At 40.8% G+C, this 16,998-nt stretch overlaps 1 protein-coding gene across 1 annotated transcript; it reads left to right on the forward strand.

The window, feature by feature from the left end:
* The first annotated feature begins 7,289 nt into the window (after positions 1-7,289).
* On the forward strand, positions 7,290-16,630 carry melk (maternal embryonic leucine zipper kinase). Its single transcript, XM_022206092.2, has 18 exons — positions 7,290-7,410; positions 7,629-7,741; positions 7,817-7,902; positions 9,502-9,618; positions 9,721-9,864; positions 9,981-10,049; positions 10,401-10,493; positions 10,729-10,827; positions 10,968-11,036; positions 11,287-11,385; positions 11,697-11,783; positions 11,946-12,077; positions 12,219-12,380; positions 13,014-13,299; positions 14,754-14,850; positions 15,057-15,213; positions 15,615-15,718; positions 15,810-16,630. Exons 2-18 carry the CDS (start codon positions 7,663-7,665, stop codon positions 15,985-15,987), a joined length of 2,058 nt encoding a protein of 685 aa, XP_022061784.2. The 5' UTR covers positions 7,290-7,410; positions 7,629-7,662; the 3' UTR covers positions 15,988-16,630.
* Positions 16,631-16,998: the final 368 nt, after the last annotated feature.

The following is a 16,998-nucleotide window of genomic DNA, read 5'->3' on the forward strand; positions in this document are numbered from 1 at the left end:
TCTGGAAATATTTCTGCCATTAGATATGGTTGTGTGTCTGTGTGTGTGTGTGTGTGTGTGTGAGTGTGAGTGTCTATACCCAAATAATTTCGGCTCTTTATTGTCTCCTGAATGCTGATGTTGCCGGCTCCTGCAGGAATCTCTGCAATCTTATGGTAGCCAACCCGGAGGAAAGTCCGAGAGAAATTCCCCTTCACCACCTCCAACCCCTGCCAACACACACATCCACACACTTTCATACACACAAAGCCACAAGTGCAAGCTCTGTACATGCCCACTTGTGTACTTGTACAGACACCCTCTACTGACTCTCCTTCCCCTGGATTCAGCATCGCAGGCATGTGTTTCAACAGTATAATCATAAATTCCGCTGGATTACATTGCTGCTCTTTTTCTCTCATTTTCACTCATCCATTCTGCTCTGCGTCTCTCTCTCCTTCCCTCTTTTTTGCTGGAAATCCCACAGCTCACTCAGTCCAACAGTTGGTTTGAGTTGAGGAACCTTTCTGGTCTTCCTTCTCCATTCCTCCTCTGTGCAGATCTCCATTTTGCAACTGAGTTTACTTCTCTTCTGTTCTGTTCATGTCCTGTCTCTCATAACAGGCCTCCCTGATTCTTCTCTTTTCATGCTTTATTTACAGTCTGATATAGCCTAATCTGTTAGTGATTACTTAACCGGAGTGACAAAGACAGAGTTAATTCAAAACAAACTGTTAGATGCTGTGCAGTAAATCCCTCCTTCTTGATTTCAAAAGAATTTTAGCTGTCACGTGCAGGAGAACAGCAAAACTCTATCCAAATTGCAAAATATGTCTACAACTCAATCAAGCAGGTCTTTTGCACGTAGCTGCATATGAGCTGCATTTATGCTTTTCCCCCAGTGACAGTGTAGACGTCTTACCTCCAGAGGGGATGAGCCGGATTTGGTATCCCAGGGAAGAACACCTACGGCTGGGGAGAGAACGCAGATAAAGTGGAGGAGAGCCAGAGCCCGACCCTGCCACAGAGAGCAGAGCTGCTGCCACAATCCAGCCATGGAGAGACTGAGGGAGGAGGACAACCACACATACACACACAAACACAGACACACACATACACACACACATGTTTAACGGGGGAGTGTGTGTTCGTGAGGTGGGGTTAGCTTGAGGGGTGGGAGGGACAGTTTGGGAGGGATGTAGGAAGAAATACTGAGGGAAAGTGAAAAAATTTAGGTGCATTTTCTAAAAGTTGTTTTTCAAGTTGAGACCGCACGCATTTTACCCGTCAGTACGAGTGCAGTGACAGCTCATGGTGAGTGTGTGAGGCTCCTGTAGTGTATTCTAAAGTTTATCCAAAGCCAAAATCTCTCCCTGTGAATTTTCATGTGAGATTGTAAATCTTTGGACACACATCCCTGATCCTGCTTCTCCACCCACGTTTTGTTTTTCTTTTTATAAGGCTCGTCTCGTTCTAAGCTATTCCTTTTTTCATATCAGCGATGATGGAAAAAAATGAATGATGAAAAGTTTAAATAAAAAATACCAGCAAGACTGTGGAGTGGATTGAGGAGAACAGAAAAAAATCTGCTAAATGTATCCAGAACTTATCACTTTCTGTGTGTGTGACTAATGAGCCCAATCATGTGAAGTACATTTGCTGTCTGTGATGATTCAATTCCTCTCATTAGTGATTCACAGTGAAAAGATGGCTATTTATAATGACTCAGTTTACTACCGTACCATATCGGGGAACAATCAGAACAGAATTTACTGTAAATTCACTGGAAAGGAATCAAAGCCCCACAGTGACACACTCCCAAAGTCTTCATTTGTAGCGTTTGAGGCAATATTTTGCATGGACACAAATGATCAAACACATATGGGTGCAATATATTACCTTGGCTGCATGTTTTAGTTCTGGGAAGAGGCCTATTTTATCCCTGTAAACACATAGTGCAGCATGACTTGCCTCATATTTTTTAACTTTCCACTGTTTTATGTTAGGTAGTGAGAAGATATGAGAGCTGTAATATCAGAAACTATTTGTGTGCTGCGACTTAATGCCATAGTGTGGAATGCACGGAGATGGAGCAGCGATAATGTGCTTTTCTAACCTGTTTTGTCTGGAGTGGCAGAAACTACATCATTTCACAACCAATAATGCATTTTTCTCTCACACTTCCAGCTGATCGGCACCGCAGCTGTTCACAACATGGGTGTGAAATTGCCAGGACTGAGAATTTCGTAACTTCTCTATAAGAGGCTCGCTTGCTCTGTGATTCTGTGTGTGTGTGTGTGTGTGTGTGTGTGTGTGTGTGTGTGTGTGTGTGTGTGTGTGTGTGTGTGTGTGTGTGTGTGTGTGTGTGTGTGTGTGTGTGTGTGTGTGTGTGTGTGTGCGTTTGTATGGGTGCATATGTTTGTGCATAGAATAAAGATATATATGAGTTGCATATGTGTGGATAAAGTGATATGATGCAACATCTGCAATACATAGTGAATCAATCGACCAGCTGACTGTGAAGCCTGTTTAGCAAATGGCCTTTGACCTGAGACACAGAAGGACTTGAGTGTCCTGCAGAACAAAGCTTTATGAAAGCATGACTCTAAACACACTAAACATGAATGCTTCTCCTGCTCCTTCTTTCTCCGTCATCTCTGGCACTCAGCCAGATCTAAGACGCCGGTCCCCTGCAGTGATACCCAGTAGCTATGGTGTTATGACAGGGAGCCTTTAAAAGCCTGTTAGAGAACTCTGTCCAAGACAGGCGCTGTTAGGCCTACAATGTCTGTTTTCCACATTGGAAAGCCTAATAGCTGCCATTTCTGATTATATACATACACACGCTGTCCATATGGCTGGAAGCATCATATCAGCTCCTTAACACACCGCTCAAAGCAAATCACACTAAGACATATAGCAGTAAATAAAGACAAAATTATGCCTGAATAAACCGAGAGCTGTCATGTTACCATCATTATGTTCTGTAAAAATGATCCTTTTAGGAAGTTTTGGTGTCGTTACACTGGGATTTAGCTAATGACATTTAGCATGCCTGTCTGCTACGATTCAGGACTGAACCCTACACATTATACGTGAAACCTAATTGGCAAACCTTCTCACACGGGCAGGCCGGTCGTCACCACGGAAGGCCAAGGTTGTCTGTTAAAACCATTTACTGTAAAAGAGTTTGTTCTCAGAAGTATTAAAACCGTTTATACTTTTTGTTCATACCAGAAAAAAAAAAAATCTTTTCTCTTGAGTCGCATCTTATAAAAGGACCCAGAAGAGGAAACACCCAGCACCTTACAGTATGTTACAGTACATTAAAAATATGTTTCAATGTGCAGAAAGACTGTGAGCTCATGCAGATTTGGGAGTGAAGGAGCCCTGACTGACAGATTTGTATAAAGGAAGGCCAGTCGTGGTGATTTTTCTACTGCTTTCCTGAGAATCAACCATATGTAACTATTTAAAATATGATTTAGTCAGTTTTTCTTTGGAGTGTCAGTAATTCAGTGTGATGTGTGTGCATGTGCCATTGCTGGCCATGCCAAGCACAGAAGAAAAAAAAACAAACCAAAGAGACACAAAGACAAAATGGTTGTTACGAATGAACAATGCAGTCAGCAAAAATTTAGCTCAACTCTGAAAATTAAATAAAGATTAAATAAAGATTTTCCGCTTTTGCAACCCCTTACTCGTCTCATTTTTCTCTCTTTCCCTCTCCTTCTTCTTTCCTCTCCCCTCACACTTGCTTTCCCCTTTCTACTCCTCAAACAGTGGCTTGTTTGATGTCCCATCCTGGCCAGATGCCTCAGAAACCAAATGAGTGGTTCTGTCATCCTGCTGACACCTGGACGTCCCCTAAGCACCGGTTACCTCCCTAACGACCAACTCCTTCCCTAACAACCATGAGAAATGCAAGACGACCATCGATCAATCACCAGAATTCCTTTGCAGCTGTCTGTCTGTGATGGCTAAGTGTTAGGATGATATATTTTCACCTGATACTGAGTCTTCCATCTTATAGGTTAACACATGGCTGAGATGGACTCTTACCTTAAAAGCATGACGTCCTGCTACTGATATGATGTTCTTCAGTTTGGAGCTACTGTCTCTGATTGACAAGGAAAGGTGTAGTGAGTTGTTTCTTTAGAATGTAATTAAGAGAATCTACACTGTAAAAAAGAAAAGAAAAAGAATATTTAGACTTTAAAAAACAAAACAACACAAAACAGTACAGTTCACTGGTATTTTCACTGTTTTGCTAAATTGCAGACAGTAACCAGTAAAATCATACAACAAAGCATTCATTTACATGAACAACAAAACAACAAAACAAGCCAAAGCTTTAAATAATGTCCACAACAAAAATCTATATCTTCATAAATGGTAAAAAGTTCTTTCATAACATTTGATCACAACTTTGCACTATATCTACTGTACTGAAATCAGTAAAAACACATTATTTTATAGATGTTTTCCATTAAGGGGGCTGCACAGTGATGTAGTGGTTAGTACTTTCGCCTTGCTGCAAGAAGATCCCTGGTTCAAATCCCGGGGTGGGCCTGGGATCTTTCTGCATGGAGTTTGCATGTTCTCCCTGTGCATGAGTGGGTTTTCTCCGGGCACTCCGGCTTCCTACCACAGTCCAAAAATATGCTGAGGTTAATTGGTAACTCTAAATTACCCATAGGTGTGATTGTTTGTCTGTATATGTAGCCCTGTGACAGACTGGCGACCTGTCCAGGGTGTCCCCTGCCTTCGCCCGAGTCAGCTGGGATAAGCTCCAGCACCCCCCTCGACCCTAGTGAGGATAAAGCGGTGTATAGAGAATGGATGGATGTTTTCCATTATTAGAAAGAAAAAAATGGTATATTATGGATTGAAAAACTAAATTATTTTTCACTGTTATCTTACAAATTTTTCCTGATTTCTGAAATGATCGATAATATCTATGTCTAGATCAAAGGTTTTTAGTTTTAGAAATGATTTGTTCTTTTACAATGTGTGCCCATAAAATTATATTGTTTATTTGTATTTAAATCAGTTAAAAATTCCATTATTTCACTCTTGCTGCCAGATTTTCTACAATGTAGTGACAGTGGCATTTACAGAACAACAAGAGAACTATAACAGTGAGAATGGTTGGATTACAGACGGCGCATGGAAGACAGGGCTCTGTTTAAATGCATTCACTGGTTTCTCAGCTCACCTCTCACCCTTTCCTAATTACAGGCTCGAGACCAGTGCAGTTGAAGACACACAGACGTTCTGACACCATAAATACACCTCTTTGGTCCGTTACCACAACCACATACCTATAGGGTCAAGCAGAACAGTTGACACATTGCAAACACAAAGGATGCTTTTCCACCCCACAGGTTCCTTTGAATGCACATGAAAGTATGTCTACAGGTAAATTTTTCTGGTAACCCCTACCTTTCAGAAAGGTGTTACCGCCGACCATACATATTAGTGTTTGGAAATGTTTGTTTTGTGGTCATTTCTGTGGTCCACTGACAATCTGTTCAAGATAGACCTTGCTGTTTTGCCCACTATAAGCTTGGACAGCCTCTGAATGCTTTGTGACCCTGCAAAGGATAGTAGGTGGATTCATGGAGTAAATGTATATTTTTACCATAAGCTATGGACTCTGGGAGATGTGAATAAACTTTGAATAACCAAACGTTTAACTGACCAAATTTGATTAAGGTGTTTGTTTGCTGTTTTAAATCAACGTGCCAGAATTAAACTCTAGGCTTAGACATCAACATCTCAGCCTCAGCTAAAGAGTTTGGAACTTTGGGTATTTGCATGTCTACCAACAACAACATCTGACTGAAGGATAAATGCCTTCTCGATGACAACCAGGCGCATGTATTTTCTAATTAGTATCACATTTGAGTCACTTTTTTGGTCCAAATCAAATAATGCTAAGAAGAAGAGAAAAGAAATTCTTAGTTTTGGGGAATGACTGTAGAGCAAATAAAATCAAACATAAGACAACTGATTAGAATCAGCTACATGCATTGATCAGCTTTGCATAGTTTTAGTTTTATAGCACCCTGTTAGGATGTGGCAATGCTATAAACTGGAAGACACCCGGTTTGTACAGTTTATACATTCCATGACTGTAATAGGAACTTCTCGGATACTTTCCTTAGCGGTACAGATGTATTACAGATAAACAACATAAAATCAAATATTTTCTGCCACAAGCCTCCAAAACATCTACAGTGCTCTTTGCTATAGATTTTACAAGTATCTGTACTCTACTGGAGAAAAAAATGAGAGATATCCCTTAGTGGTAGTGAGTGTTGTTCAGCACATCCAAAATCTCTCAGGGATGTTCCCCAGGGTTTAGATCTGGTGACTGATTCACATTGTTTCACACTCATGAAACTGTTGAGTTACACCTCACTTTCAGTTGCATCCCAGTAGCTGCACTGTGTGAGGAAAAAGCTCCGACAACATAGCAGAGGTACCTGACCTCCTCACTGAAATGTTCTTCATGTTTACTGTTTTCTTGGTGTCTGCAGCTAGTCCAGTGCCAACAGTGTCTTGTACATGTTCTTCAATCTAAAACCAGATTTGGCAAATGTAAAGGCCTCCCTATGTTAGTTAGCCTTTAAGACTGATATTCATATTACATTTTTCCCTGTAATTGTCTCGTTCATTATGTGCAAACGTAGACTTACACTACTGTTCAAAAGTTTGGGGTCACTTAGAAATGTCTGTGTTTTTGAAAGAAAAGCAGTTTATTTCAGTGAAGATAAGATTAAATTAGTCAGAAATACAGTCTAGACATTATCTATTCTAGCTGGAAACAGTTGATTTTTAATGGAATATCTACATAGGGGTACAGAGGAACATTTCTAGCAACCATCACTCCTGTGTTCTAATGCTACATTGTGTTAGTTAATTGTGTCGAAAGGCTAATTGATGATTAGAAAATATTTGTGCAATTATGCTAGCACATGAAAAAAGTGTGACTTTTCATGGAAAACATGAACTTGTCTGGGTGACCTCAAACTCTTGAACAGTAGCATAGATGTTAATTTCTTGGGTAACTGTCGTTATAAAAAAATGCAGTCTTGTATTTAATTTAAGGGTTTTTAAGTTTTTTGTTTGTTTGTTCAAACTTCTGTACAGATGCTGATTAATCTTTAGGATTCAAACATTATAAACACCCTTGGTAATCCTCATAAAGTCAAGTTTTAGCAGTTGTGTTTTCTGGCTGCAGTTCTGATTTCGACCACCAGGTGGGGATGAGGCGCACACAGGAAGCAGGAAGTGCAGTCAACGTTGACGAGCGAAATTCAAACTTCTGTAACAAAACATCAGCGCTGGTGGACTTCCCGTCTGCCATATGCTTGTACACTGACTGCACCTCACTTTCATCCTCTGCTTTTCACACAAATCCAGGTAAATTCGTAATATCGAGCAGCGCTACTCATTTAGCTTTAGCTAACATTGCTTTTATTACACTGCTAGGAGCTCCAGCTATTAGTTCGTTAACGTTAAGCTAGTTAGCCAGAAACTGTTAGCGACCGGGCACTGAAGTTAATTTTAAGCACAAAGAAGGGTTTTCCAGTTTAGCTGAGCATATAATGGTGAATTAAGGAAGCTTTCTGTCACCGCAGGGAGGTTTATCATCGTTGTGCTGGAGCAGGGAGGATGCCTGTGGAAAGGACGGAGCAGCGTGGAGCCGAGGAGCTCTACAAATACTATGAAGTCTATGAAACTATCGGCTCAGGTACGATTAGTGAGAGTTAAGCTGTGTCTGTTGTGTCCTCTCTGGTTTATAATATGGACCCTGTGTGTTTTTCAGGAGGCTTTGCTAAAGTCAAGCTGGGTCGACACATCCTGACAGGAGAGAAGGTTGCCATTAAAATCATGAATAAGAAAGATCTTGGGGTGAGTCAGTATCATGGAAATCACAGACACAAAAAAAATTATCTAAATCTCAACATCAAGGTGTAAAATGTATAAAAGGTGTATAGTGTATAGTCTAGTTGGACCTAACTGCCATCATTATTAGTATTTGCTGCCTTTATTTCGAGTGTTCAGTCTTTATTAGGATCTTATACAGGCAACATGAAAGATGAGAAGAAGAGCAGAGTAATTTATTGCATTTCAGCCTTAGATGATGGAAGTGACTCTTTAATGGTCTGAATGGCTGGAAATAAAATAATATTTGTCACAGTTACTCCTAAGCTCCAGTAGTTGACCGTGAGCCTGAAGGCAGGACAGTAAACTTTGGTAACAGGGTAAGCACTCATTGAGTGTCAGACTCATTAAACGGGCCTCTTTATTTTTTCCCCTTTAATTTTCCCCTAGTTTTAAACAACAGTGCTTTGTGCATTCTTACATTTTACATTGAAAATACCAAACTTGCAGATTCTTGGTTTTTAACATAATGCTATCAGAGTACTTTCTACATTTAAAGACTAATATGTATAGTTTTGTGGCATCTAGCATTACAGTTACAGATTGAAACCAATTCCTACCTTTCCTTTCCAAGTGTGTATGAAAATTTACGTTGATTCTACTTTAACATAAAAACACAGAAGGCCTTCTCTAGAGCTAGTTGATCGTTTTTTGGGCTACTGTAGAAACAGCACATCATAGCGGGCTCAATGCAGGACCTGTTCCCTATGTTGTTATAAAGGGCTCATCCTCTGCTCAGGAAAATATAATTATTCATAAGTACAAGTCATTATGCACCAATGACCCTGTAACTATGAGTACTATGTTCCTTTTCTGCCGATAGAGCCTCCTAAACCCTACGCTAGTCCTTTACAATTTATGCATTTCCTAAGATAGCATCATCACTGTTGTAACTTTTTACAAAGCCACCCTTCTGTAATTACATAGAAGTGCAATAAAATAAAGCATGCAAATTGTTGTTCCCAAATATATATATATATATATATATATATATCAACTCAAACACTCCCCCTTCTGGTCCTTTATGTGCTGTGAGCTGGGAGGTCTCAGCTTCTATTGCAAAAGATATTAAATCTTTCTTGTTTTAGATACAGTAAGCAGCAAATAGGCATCATCACACCATTTTTAAAAATCAAACAACTGAACTGTGTCAAGCTGCATTATTTTCTAAAAGAACTCACAATAGTTTTGTCATCAAAATATTTATTATTATGTTTTCTCAAGGACTCATTTGAATATAATATGGGTTTTTTGCTAAAATACAAATGGAAATGACATTGAAAGCTGAAAAAATATCAATAAATAACTGGAACTTTCCTAGTTTTTGACAGCAGTTACCATTTTCTCAAAACATTTTATTTTGATAGCTTTTGACCTGAAAGGAGTTAAACGGCATTCTTGATCTTTGAGTACAGTTTGGGGACATCCTGGTCTTCCAAAAGGCAGAACAAAACATGAGCATAAAAAATAAATAATTTTACAGATGGTGGATCCAGTAGAGTGCACAGAGATGGTTACATGTACCGGTATACATAAAGAAAAAGCAAATTGCCATCTTTTTCCCAGGATGACTTGCCGCGTGTGAAGGTGGAAATTGAAGCCATGAAGAATCTGAGTCATCAGCATGTGTGTCGACTGTACCAGGTCATAGAGACGTCCACTCTGATATTCATAGTGCTGGAGGTAAGGAGACATGCCTCGAGCATGTGTAAATGATTCAGTACAGAAATGTTATGTTCATTTGTTTTGTTTCTTTCCCTGACGCTTTCCTTTCACTTCTCTCAGTACTGCCCAGGTGGGGAGTTGTTTGACTATATCATAGCAAAGGACCGCCTGTCAGAGGAGGAGACCAGGGTGTTTTTCAGGCAGATTGTGTCTGCAATGGCCTACGTCCACAGCCAAGGATACGCACACAGGGACCTAAAACCGGTAAAAGCAGCCATTATTAGTATTTATAATAGTAAGAGACGGTACAGCAAAATGTATGTTATGACTGCATATAAATCTAAGATCTAATGCTAGATTTATCTTTCTCTTAACTGTAGGAAAATCTATTGATTGACGAGGACCATAACTTGAAGCTGATAGACTTTGGCTTGTGTGCCAAACCTAAGGTATATGACATTTTTTGTTCACTGCATTTGTACCAGAAATATTTAGCCTGTACGCTATTTTTCCAAGGTATTTTGAAAGGAAAGGAAGAAATGTAAAATTACTTGCGTCTTTCAGAGCAGATGCAGATCTGTTTGTTTGGTCCCACAAATATAGTTTACATTGCAAAACACTGTATCTGGCAGTCAGTCTTTTCTGTATGTTTTCTTTAAAGAAAATCCTAAAATACATCATTGTTATTATCATTAGGGTATAGCAGATAAAAGCGGATATCTAAAGACAAGTGTATACACATTGTACTTAATGCTGCATATAATCATGCTCTGCACATCATGTGGTTGCCTCCATCCTAGGGAGGTTTGGGTTATGAGCTGATGACGTGTTGTGGGAGCCCTGCGTACGCCGCTCCTGAACTCATCCAGGGAAAAGCATATATTGGTTCAGAGGTAGGAGACGCGTGCTTTTTAATAGTCACAACTTTTAGAAACATCGGGGTTTGATGTCAACATGATACAACATTTTAATTAGGTTTCCAAAAAGCCTAATTGTTTCCAGCCTGTTCCATAATTCTGCTTTTTCATGGTGCCCTGGTCACATTCACTGGTGCACAGCTCAGTACAACCAAGCTGTGAAAGCCTACTGCTGAAGCTGAAATACCGCTGTGTGATGTGTAACCTCCAGGCAGACGTATGGAGTATGGGAGTGCTGCTGTTCGCTCTGCTCTGCGGGTACCTGCCCTTTGATGACGACAACTGCATGATTCTGTACAGGAAGATTACAGTGAGTGCATTGTTGTGCTCGTAGCATTTCTCTGCCACTCCCAACGGCTGTTTTGTGCATTTACATTCAGATTCACTGCTTGAATATCACCACTGAGGCAAATTCAAAAATGGTGAACTCTTTTGTGTCTGTTATTTCAGAGAGGTAAATTTGATAACCCTCGGTGGCTCTCTCCAGGTAGCATCCTCCTTCTCAACCAAATGATGCAGGTATGCGGTTAGTTGTTTTGTTTGCTCTTTTATCTTTAACTATTGCTCACTCTAACCCTTTGTAATTACAGCTATTACACTTCTACTGTCATAGAAATACAATAAAGCTCAGTTGTGAGTCAGTCAAACATGTTTCTTACTTATAATAAGGCTAAAACCAGTTTGACTTCTGATTACATTCTGATGTGTTTTAATGTGGAGTGAGTTGTCGGCTGGATATTGAGTTGTAGTTTCCGTGTTTGTCCTGCAGGTGGACCCCAAGCGTCGCGTGACTGTTCAGCAGCTGCTGGACCATCCCTGGGTGATGAAAGACTACAACAGCCCTGTGGAGTGGTACAGCAGGCAGCCGGTACACACAGCCCCTCAAAAAAGCTTTAAAAATCCATACATAAGCAGCCAAATAAAAAGAAACACCTCAGTAACTTCTACCATAGATGGATAGTAATCAGCCTGCTCAACTTCAGCGTGTTTCTCTTGGTCTCAAACTGGAAATTTGATCCATTTTCTGAGGTTTTCCTCAAGTCAGCTCAGAAATTTGAAACAATGCCATATTCCTCAATGTCAACATTGCTTGTTGGGAACTGCTATTTTAGTGTTCATGTATAACATAAGAAGTGTCTGCCTTTGGGTTTTGTGTGAACAGCCTTGTTTCTTTTATAGCTTGGCCACATAGATGAAGACTGTATCACTGAGATGGCAGTCAACATGAAGCGATCTAGAGAGAGCACCGCAGCGCTGGTGAAGAAGGTTTGTGTCTGTCTGTTGTGTCTCGTATTTATTGTGCTGCTGTCACTTGGTTTTGGTGGTATGAAAATATGTATATACATTTAGTTGTCCATTGTTTTGTAAATACAGGTTTATACATCATTTCTGTTAGATATGCGGTTGAATGAATCTTTCCTCTCACAGTGGCGGTACGACCACACAACAGCCACTTACCTGCTGCTGCTGTCAAAGAAGCAGAGGGGAAAGCCTGTCCGCCTGCGCCCTGAACCAGCTGTCTGTGAGGACTCCTGCTCTCCTCTGCACCAGGGACTACAGGTCAGACATGAAACCACAACTTCTTTGATGCTCTGCTCTTTTTAGGGCTACTGACAGCTGGATGTTCAGCCACTGATTCTGCATACCTAACATATGTACCAAGTGTTGTTGTGGATCTTTTTCTCTTGTTTTTTGCTCCAGTCAAGGAAAGCCCTTCACTTCAGCGAGGATGAAGACGCCGTAATTGGGGGTTCATTGGACTTTTGCTCGGACTACATTGACGATTGTCCGTGGATTTCAGCCCCACGGCACACACCCCAACGGGTCAGAGGCCAGCCAGACGGCACCACAAACAAAGACATGGTATGTGGAAGCTGGTCCAGTTGTAGGCTTTTTCTTCTGCTGTGTGTGTGAAGGAGTAGCATCAGAAAAAAAGGATGAGTGGATTAAAATCTTCCGAGTGAGACAGGCTATCTGAACACATCACAAATCAAATGTGTTGAGTGACAAACCAGCCATCATGCAGAAGGCAAGAAAGGGTGGCAGATGAGATGTTTTAAAAGACAGATTTTCAGACAGCGTCCCTATGGAGAAACTGATAGTGTTTCTTCCTGATGTACACATGAAATGTACAATGAATAGTTGAGAAACAAATTAAAAACGAAAGAGAAGTACAATGCCTGGTTTCTCTCTCACCTCCACACAACGCAAAGCAGGTGTAAATGTTCGATCTGTTTTGAGAAGTTACAGTTAATTAGCATCATACGCTACATCCACATTAATACGCTTTCATTTCAGGCAGCATTATAAACAGTGTTTTAAAGGGACAACATGGTAGTGAGGGCTATGTGTGGGATTCTCTGTCCAGCGTCTGAAAGGCGTAAAAGAAGAAGGTTTTCAAAACTATTCAAGCATCTGACATGCTGTTCAGACAAACCATACAGCTTGATTCTTGAAAAGAAATGCACTTATACCACTTTATCTCTTTGCATAAAGAGGTTGCTCTCTCCATCGGTGGAAAAAAGGTCTGCTCACAGTCCGACCGCAGAGAGGAGCAGAAAAACGACACCACACCGCCATGAGAGGAGGGAGAGAGACCAAGAACGAGCCAGTGAGAACAAGGAGAACACCGCCGTCCAAGAGAAAGACGGTGAAGTCTTCGCGTTGCCTCCCCCTCGAACTCCTGTATCCAGTAAAAAGAATGCACGCCCCAACAAGAACGTGTTGACCACACCCAATCAAAATGCTAATGGCACCAAACCCAGTGTGGTCATGCCGAAAGGTAAGAAGATTCTCTGGGCTACTCAATCAATGGCGGTAATGAAGTTCAGCTACTACAAAGCTTCAGGGCATCATACAGTTTATTTGTGTACTGTAATTGTTTGTTATTCTAAACAAGGGCTCGAAGTCCAATCCCCATTAGATTAGATTTGCATTAACTAACTGCCCCCTCTCCACATTCCCCCCTTTCATTTATCTTTCCCTCTCTGTCTGTCTCATGCAGCTCTCATAATCACAAGTGCCACATCCACATGCCACACATTTGCAAGTAAATTGTCTTCTGGTAATAAACTCATTTATTCGGCCTGTTTTTATCCCAAAGCCACTCATATTTCTATGATTTAGCTGTCATTACGCCTCTGAAAACGGACACACTCTTGGACTCACTCGCGCACACACTTATCGCTGTCAACTCAAAGGTGAGGTTATTATCAGGGAGCTAATTCTATTCACTTATCTATAAATGAAGGACACTAATATGAATGGAGAATCATTAAAGTCTTAATTATTTGTCGTAGTGACTTCTCTGCTCAGATGTCCAGCCTCATTAGTTTCCTCTTTAAATTCGGCCACCAGCCGGCTAACTTGCTGCAGCTGACCTAGTTCATGTAAAATCCCTGGAATCTGGCTCGGCCCTGCTCTCTTTACAGCCTCCTGCTCTAGAAGCTGCAGTGCAGTGCAGACATGCTACCTGTGACACACACACACACACACACACACACACGCTGTGGTCTGTGTGTGTCTGTCCCTAGGCGTGTGCTGTGACAGGTGTAGCTGTCTCTTTCTTTTGCTCACTGTCCCACGTGGGCTGTAGTGACATGTGTTCTCATGCCGCTAAAGCCTAACTCGTCTTTGTGTGTATGTGTCAGTGTGTATTTTGCCTTTTTTTTGTTCACAACTCCAATGTCAAAGCCAGCCAGCACCAATACAGAAGAGCAAGGGGCTGTTACTTGAACAGTTTCACATTTAATCTCATTCCAGGAAGTTTTCTCCTTTGAGCGGCTTTGAGGTTGGAAAAAACACCTTCCATCCATATTATCTGAACAATATGTTTTTGTGTTTGCGTTGTGCAACTTGTCATGTAGGCTACATGTTGGATAAGCCACACTTAGTGATATATTCTGTTCCATTAAATAGAAACACACTGTCGACATCTTGTGTGCCATTTTATACACTAGTATCTGCTCTGAACTTCTCTGTACTATTGACTTATGGGGAACTAAAGACAATTATTGATAATTATTTTGTCTTGTTTAAAAAGAGACACTTGTAATTTTAGCCTCTCACTTTTGACAAGGTGAAAAATGACTAAACTGATTAATTACCGTAATAATCATTTGCTGCTCATCTCATTTTCTATCCCCATAAACTGATGGGTTTTGAGTAGAATTTGGGGATGGTTTGAACAAGTTTACTGGATTGATTGTCTTTTTTCGTGTTGTGTATGTGTGGTAGGTGGTGACAGTGCATCCAAGGAGCACAATAAGAAGAGAGCAGAAGAGAACAAGGATTCTGCAAACATTGAAATACTGGCCTTCAGTCCAGAGCGAAGGTGAGCGGCCTGCAGAATGGACAGAAGCTCTGAGAGGATTTAAAAGTAGAGAAAGCAGCTGAAATTGCTAAATACTAACACAGGAGGGAGTTTAAAGTAGTGAATATCTAAGCATCCTGGAGATGTTAGAGCTGCCTACAGCCAACAGACTGAAGCTAGATGTAAAGTTGATGGGATGCTTGAATGAGACCCTGTTTGCTCTGCAGGTCTCGGTCTCTGGACATGGCTGTCACAGGAGACAGCGGAAAGAAGAAGCGAGCGGGAAAGATGTTTGGTTCACTGGAGAGAGGCCTGGATAAGATGATCACCATGCTGACCCCGAGTAAGAGACGAGCCCTGCGTGACGGCCCACGCAAGATTAAGGTACGAGAAATAACAGACCTCATCACACCTTCTGTCAGTTGCAAACATGGAGCTGTGAAAATCAGTCATTATCATTGCCATTATACTAGTAATTCATGTGTTTATTTTTCCTCCATTGAGCAAACTGGTGTTTACAGACCAACAACAATAAAACAAAAAAACAGAAAAATTAAAACTCCCGACTCCCCATGTTGGAAATGTCACAGTTCATTTATATGTTTTATCACCAGAACAAGTGAACAAGTGATTAGTCTTTTGAGTAGTTTTTTTAATTAGTCAGTTCATTGTTTTGGTCAAAAACATCTTTAAATCGCTGGTTTTGTCCAACCACTGATACAAAGCACCAAGATATTTAATGTACAATTAAAGTAAAATCACTGAATTTCTGTATCGTCCTCTAGGTGCAGTATAACGTGACCCTGACCAGTCAGACCAACCCAGACCAGGTCCTCAACCAGATCCTCTCCATCCTGCCGGAGAAAAACGTCGACTTCACACAGAAAGGGTTAGAAAACATGTTTTCCCCCCACACCCGCCGACCAGACTGCTCGTCTTTTGATCACATGTCTGAGTTGTTCCTCTCCTCTTTCATTCAGGTATTCCCTGAAATGTCGGACCTGGGATGACTTTGGGAAGGTGACCATGGCGTTTGAGCTGGAGGTTTGCTTGCTTCAGAGGCCGGAGGTTGTCGGCGTTCGTCGCCAGCGACTGAAAGGAGACGCTTGGGTCTACAAACATCTGGTGGAGGACATCCTCTCCACATCCAGTATCTAAAGAAGGCGTTTCCTTGGCAGTGTCACGACCCGTTCTTAGGTCTGTGGATGTTTTTTATCGACAGCATAATGACTGATCAGTGAGTAATGCAGGAATCCAAACATAGAAAGGTGTCTTTGCACTTTAATGATCAGTCCTTCATTAATCCTTTGGAATATTTAAACTGTCCTTAGGCCAGTTTGCAGTCCTTAGAATGTTACATTAAATTCATGAGCATTACGTGTCAGGATTCTGTACAGTGTCTCGTATTTTATGTAGAATAATTTTTTACTTCCCTATTTCATATTTCTTAAGCTATATATAATTGCTGTCAGTCCTCTTCAGATGAATGTGTGTATGAAATGTAACAGAAGTATTTACAACATACCTTCCAGCTGCTTATTACCATATTTATGTCTTGATGTTGTTATTCTTCCCTGTAGGTGCAAAACTTGATTAAATAAAATAAAGAAGCAGAGCATTACTAATTTACCGTTATTGTTCTTTTATGTACATGTGTTTACAGTGCTTCTGTCGTTATGTTTTACATGGTTGTATCTGTGTTTTTTTTCCTGGTTTTCAGTGTCTTGTGTCTGTAAGATTTTTATTGACGACGTACGAGAAGCAAAATAAACGATTTCTGTTTAAGGAGACAGATGATGGAGATGGGTTTAGTTACTTCTTCACATCAAATGTTCTTTTCTCATTCATTCAGCAGTCGATGGAGCATTGGTGTGTTTTACACTCTGTCACCGTCCTTCTGTTCATCTTCCAGGCTTCGCTTCACTTGGAGATTGATGCTGATAGTTTGGCTTAGTGACAGTGTTTCTGAGCATTTACCTCCAACAAAATGAGTAGTGAAAGGTGTCACGATGTTTCTCACCTCAGATACTTTGAGATTTTAGGCATATCTCTTGCATATTTAATAGATTCGTGGCTTTGATTGCAGAACTTTACTGCAAACAGCAAGAGAGTTGCGTTTTATGTGATAGCAATGGACATATATGGAATATTGGCAAAGCTGTGGCATAT

This window comes from Acanthochromis polyacanthus, chromosome 3 (genome assembly GCF_021347895.1).
Source record: "Acanthochromis polyacanthus isolate Apoly-LR-REF ecotype Palm Island chromosome 3, KAUST_Apoly_ChrSc, whole genome shotgun sequence".
NCBI lineage: Eukaryota > Metazoa > Chordata > Actinopteri > Pomacentridae > Acanthochromis > Acanthochromis polyacanthus.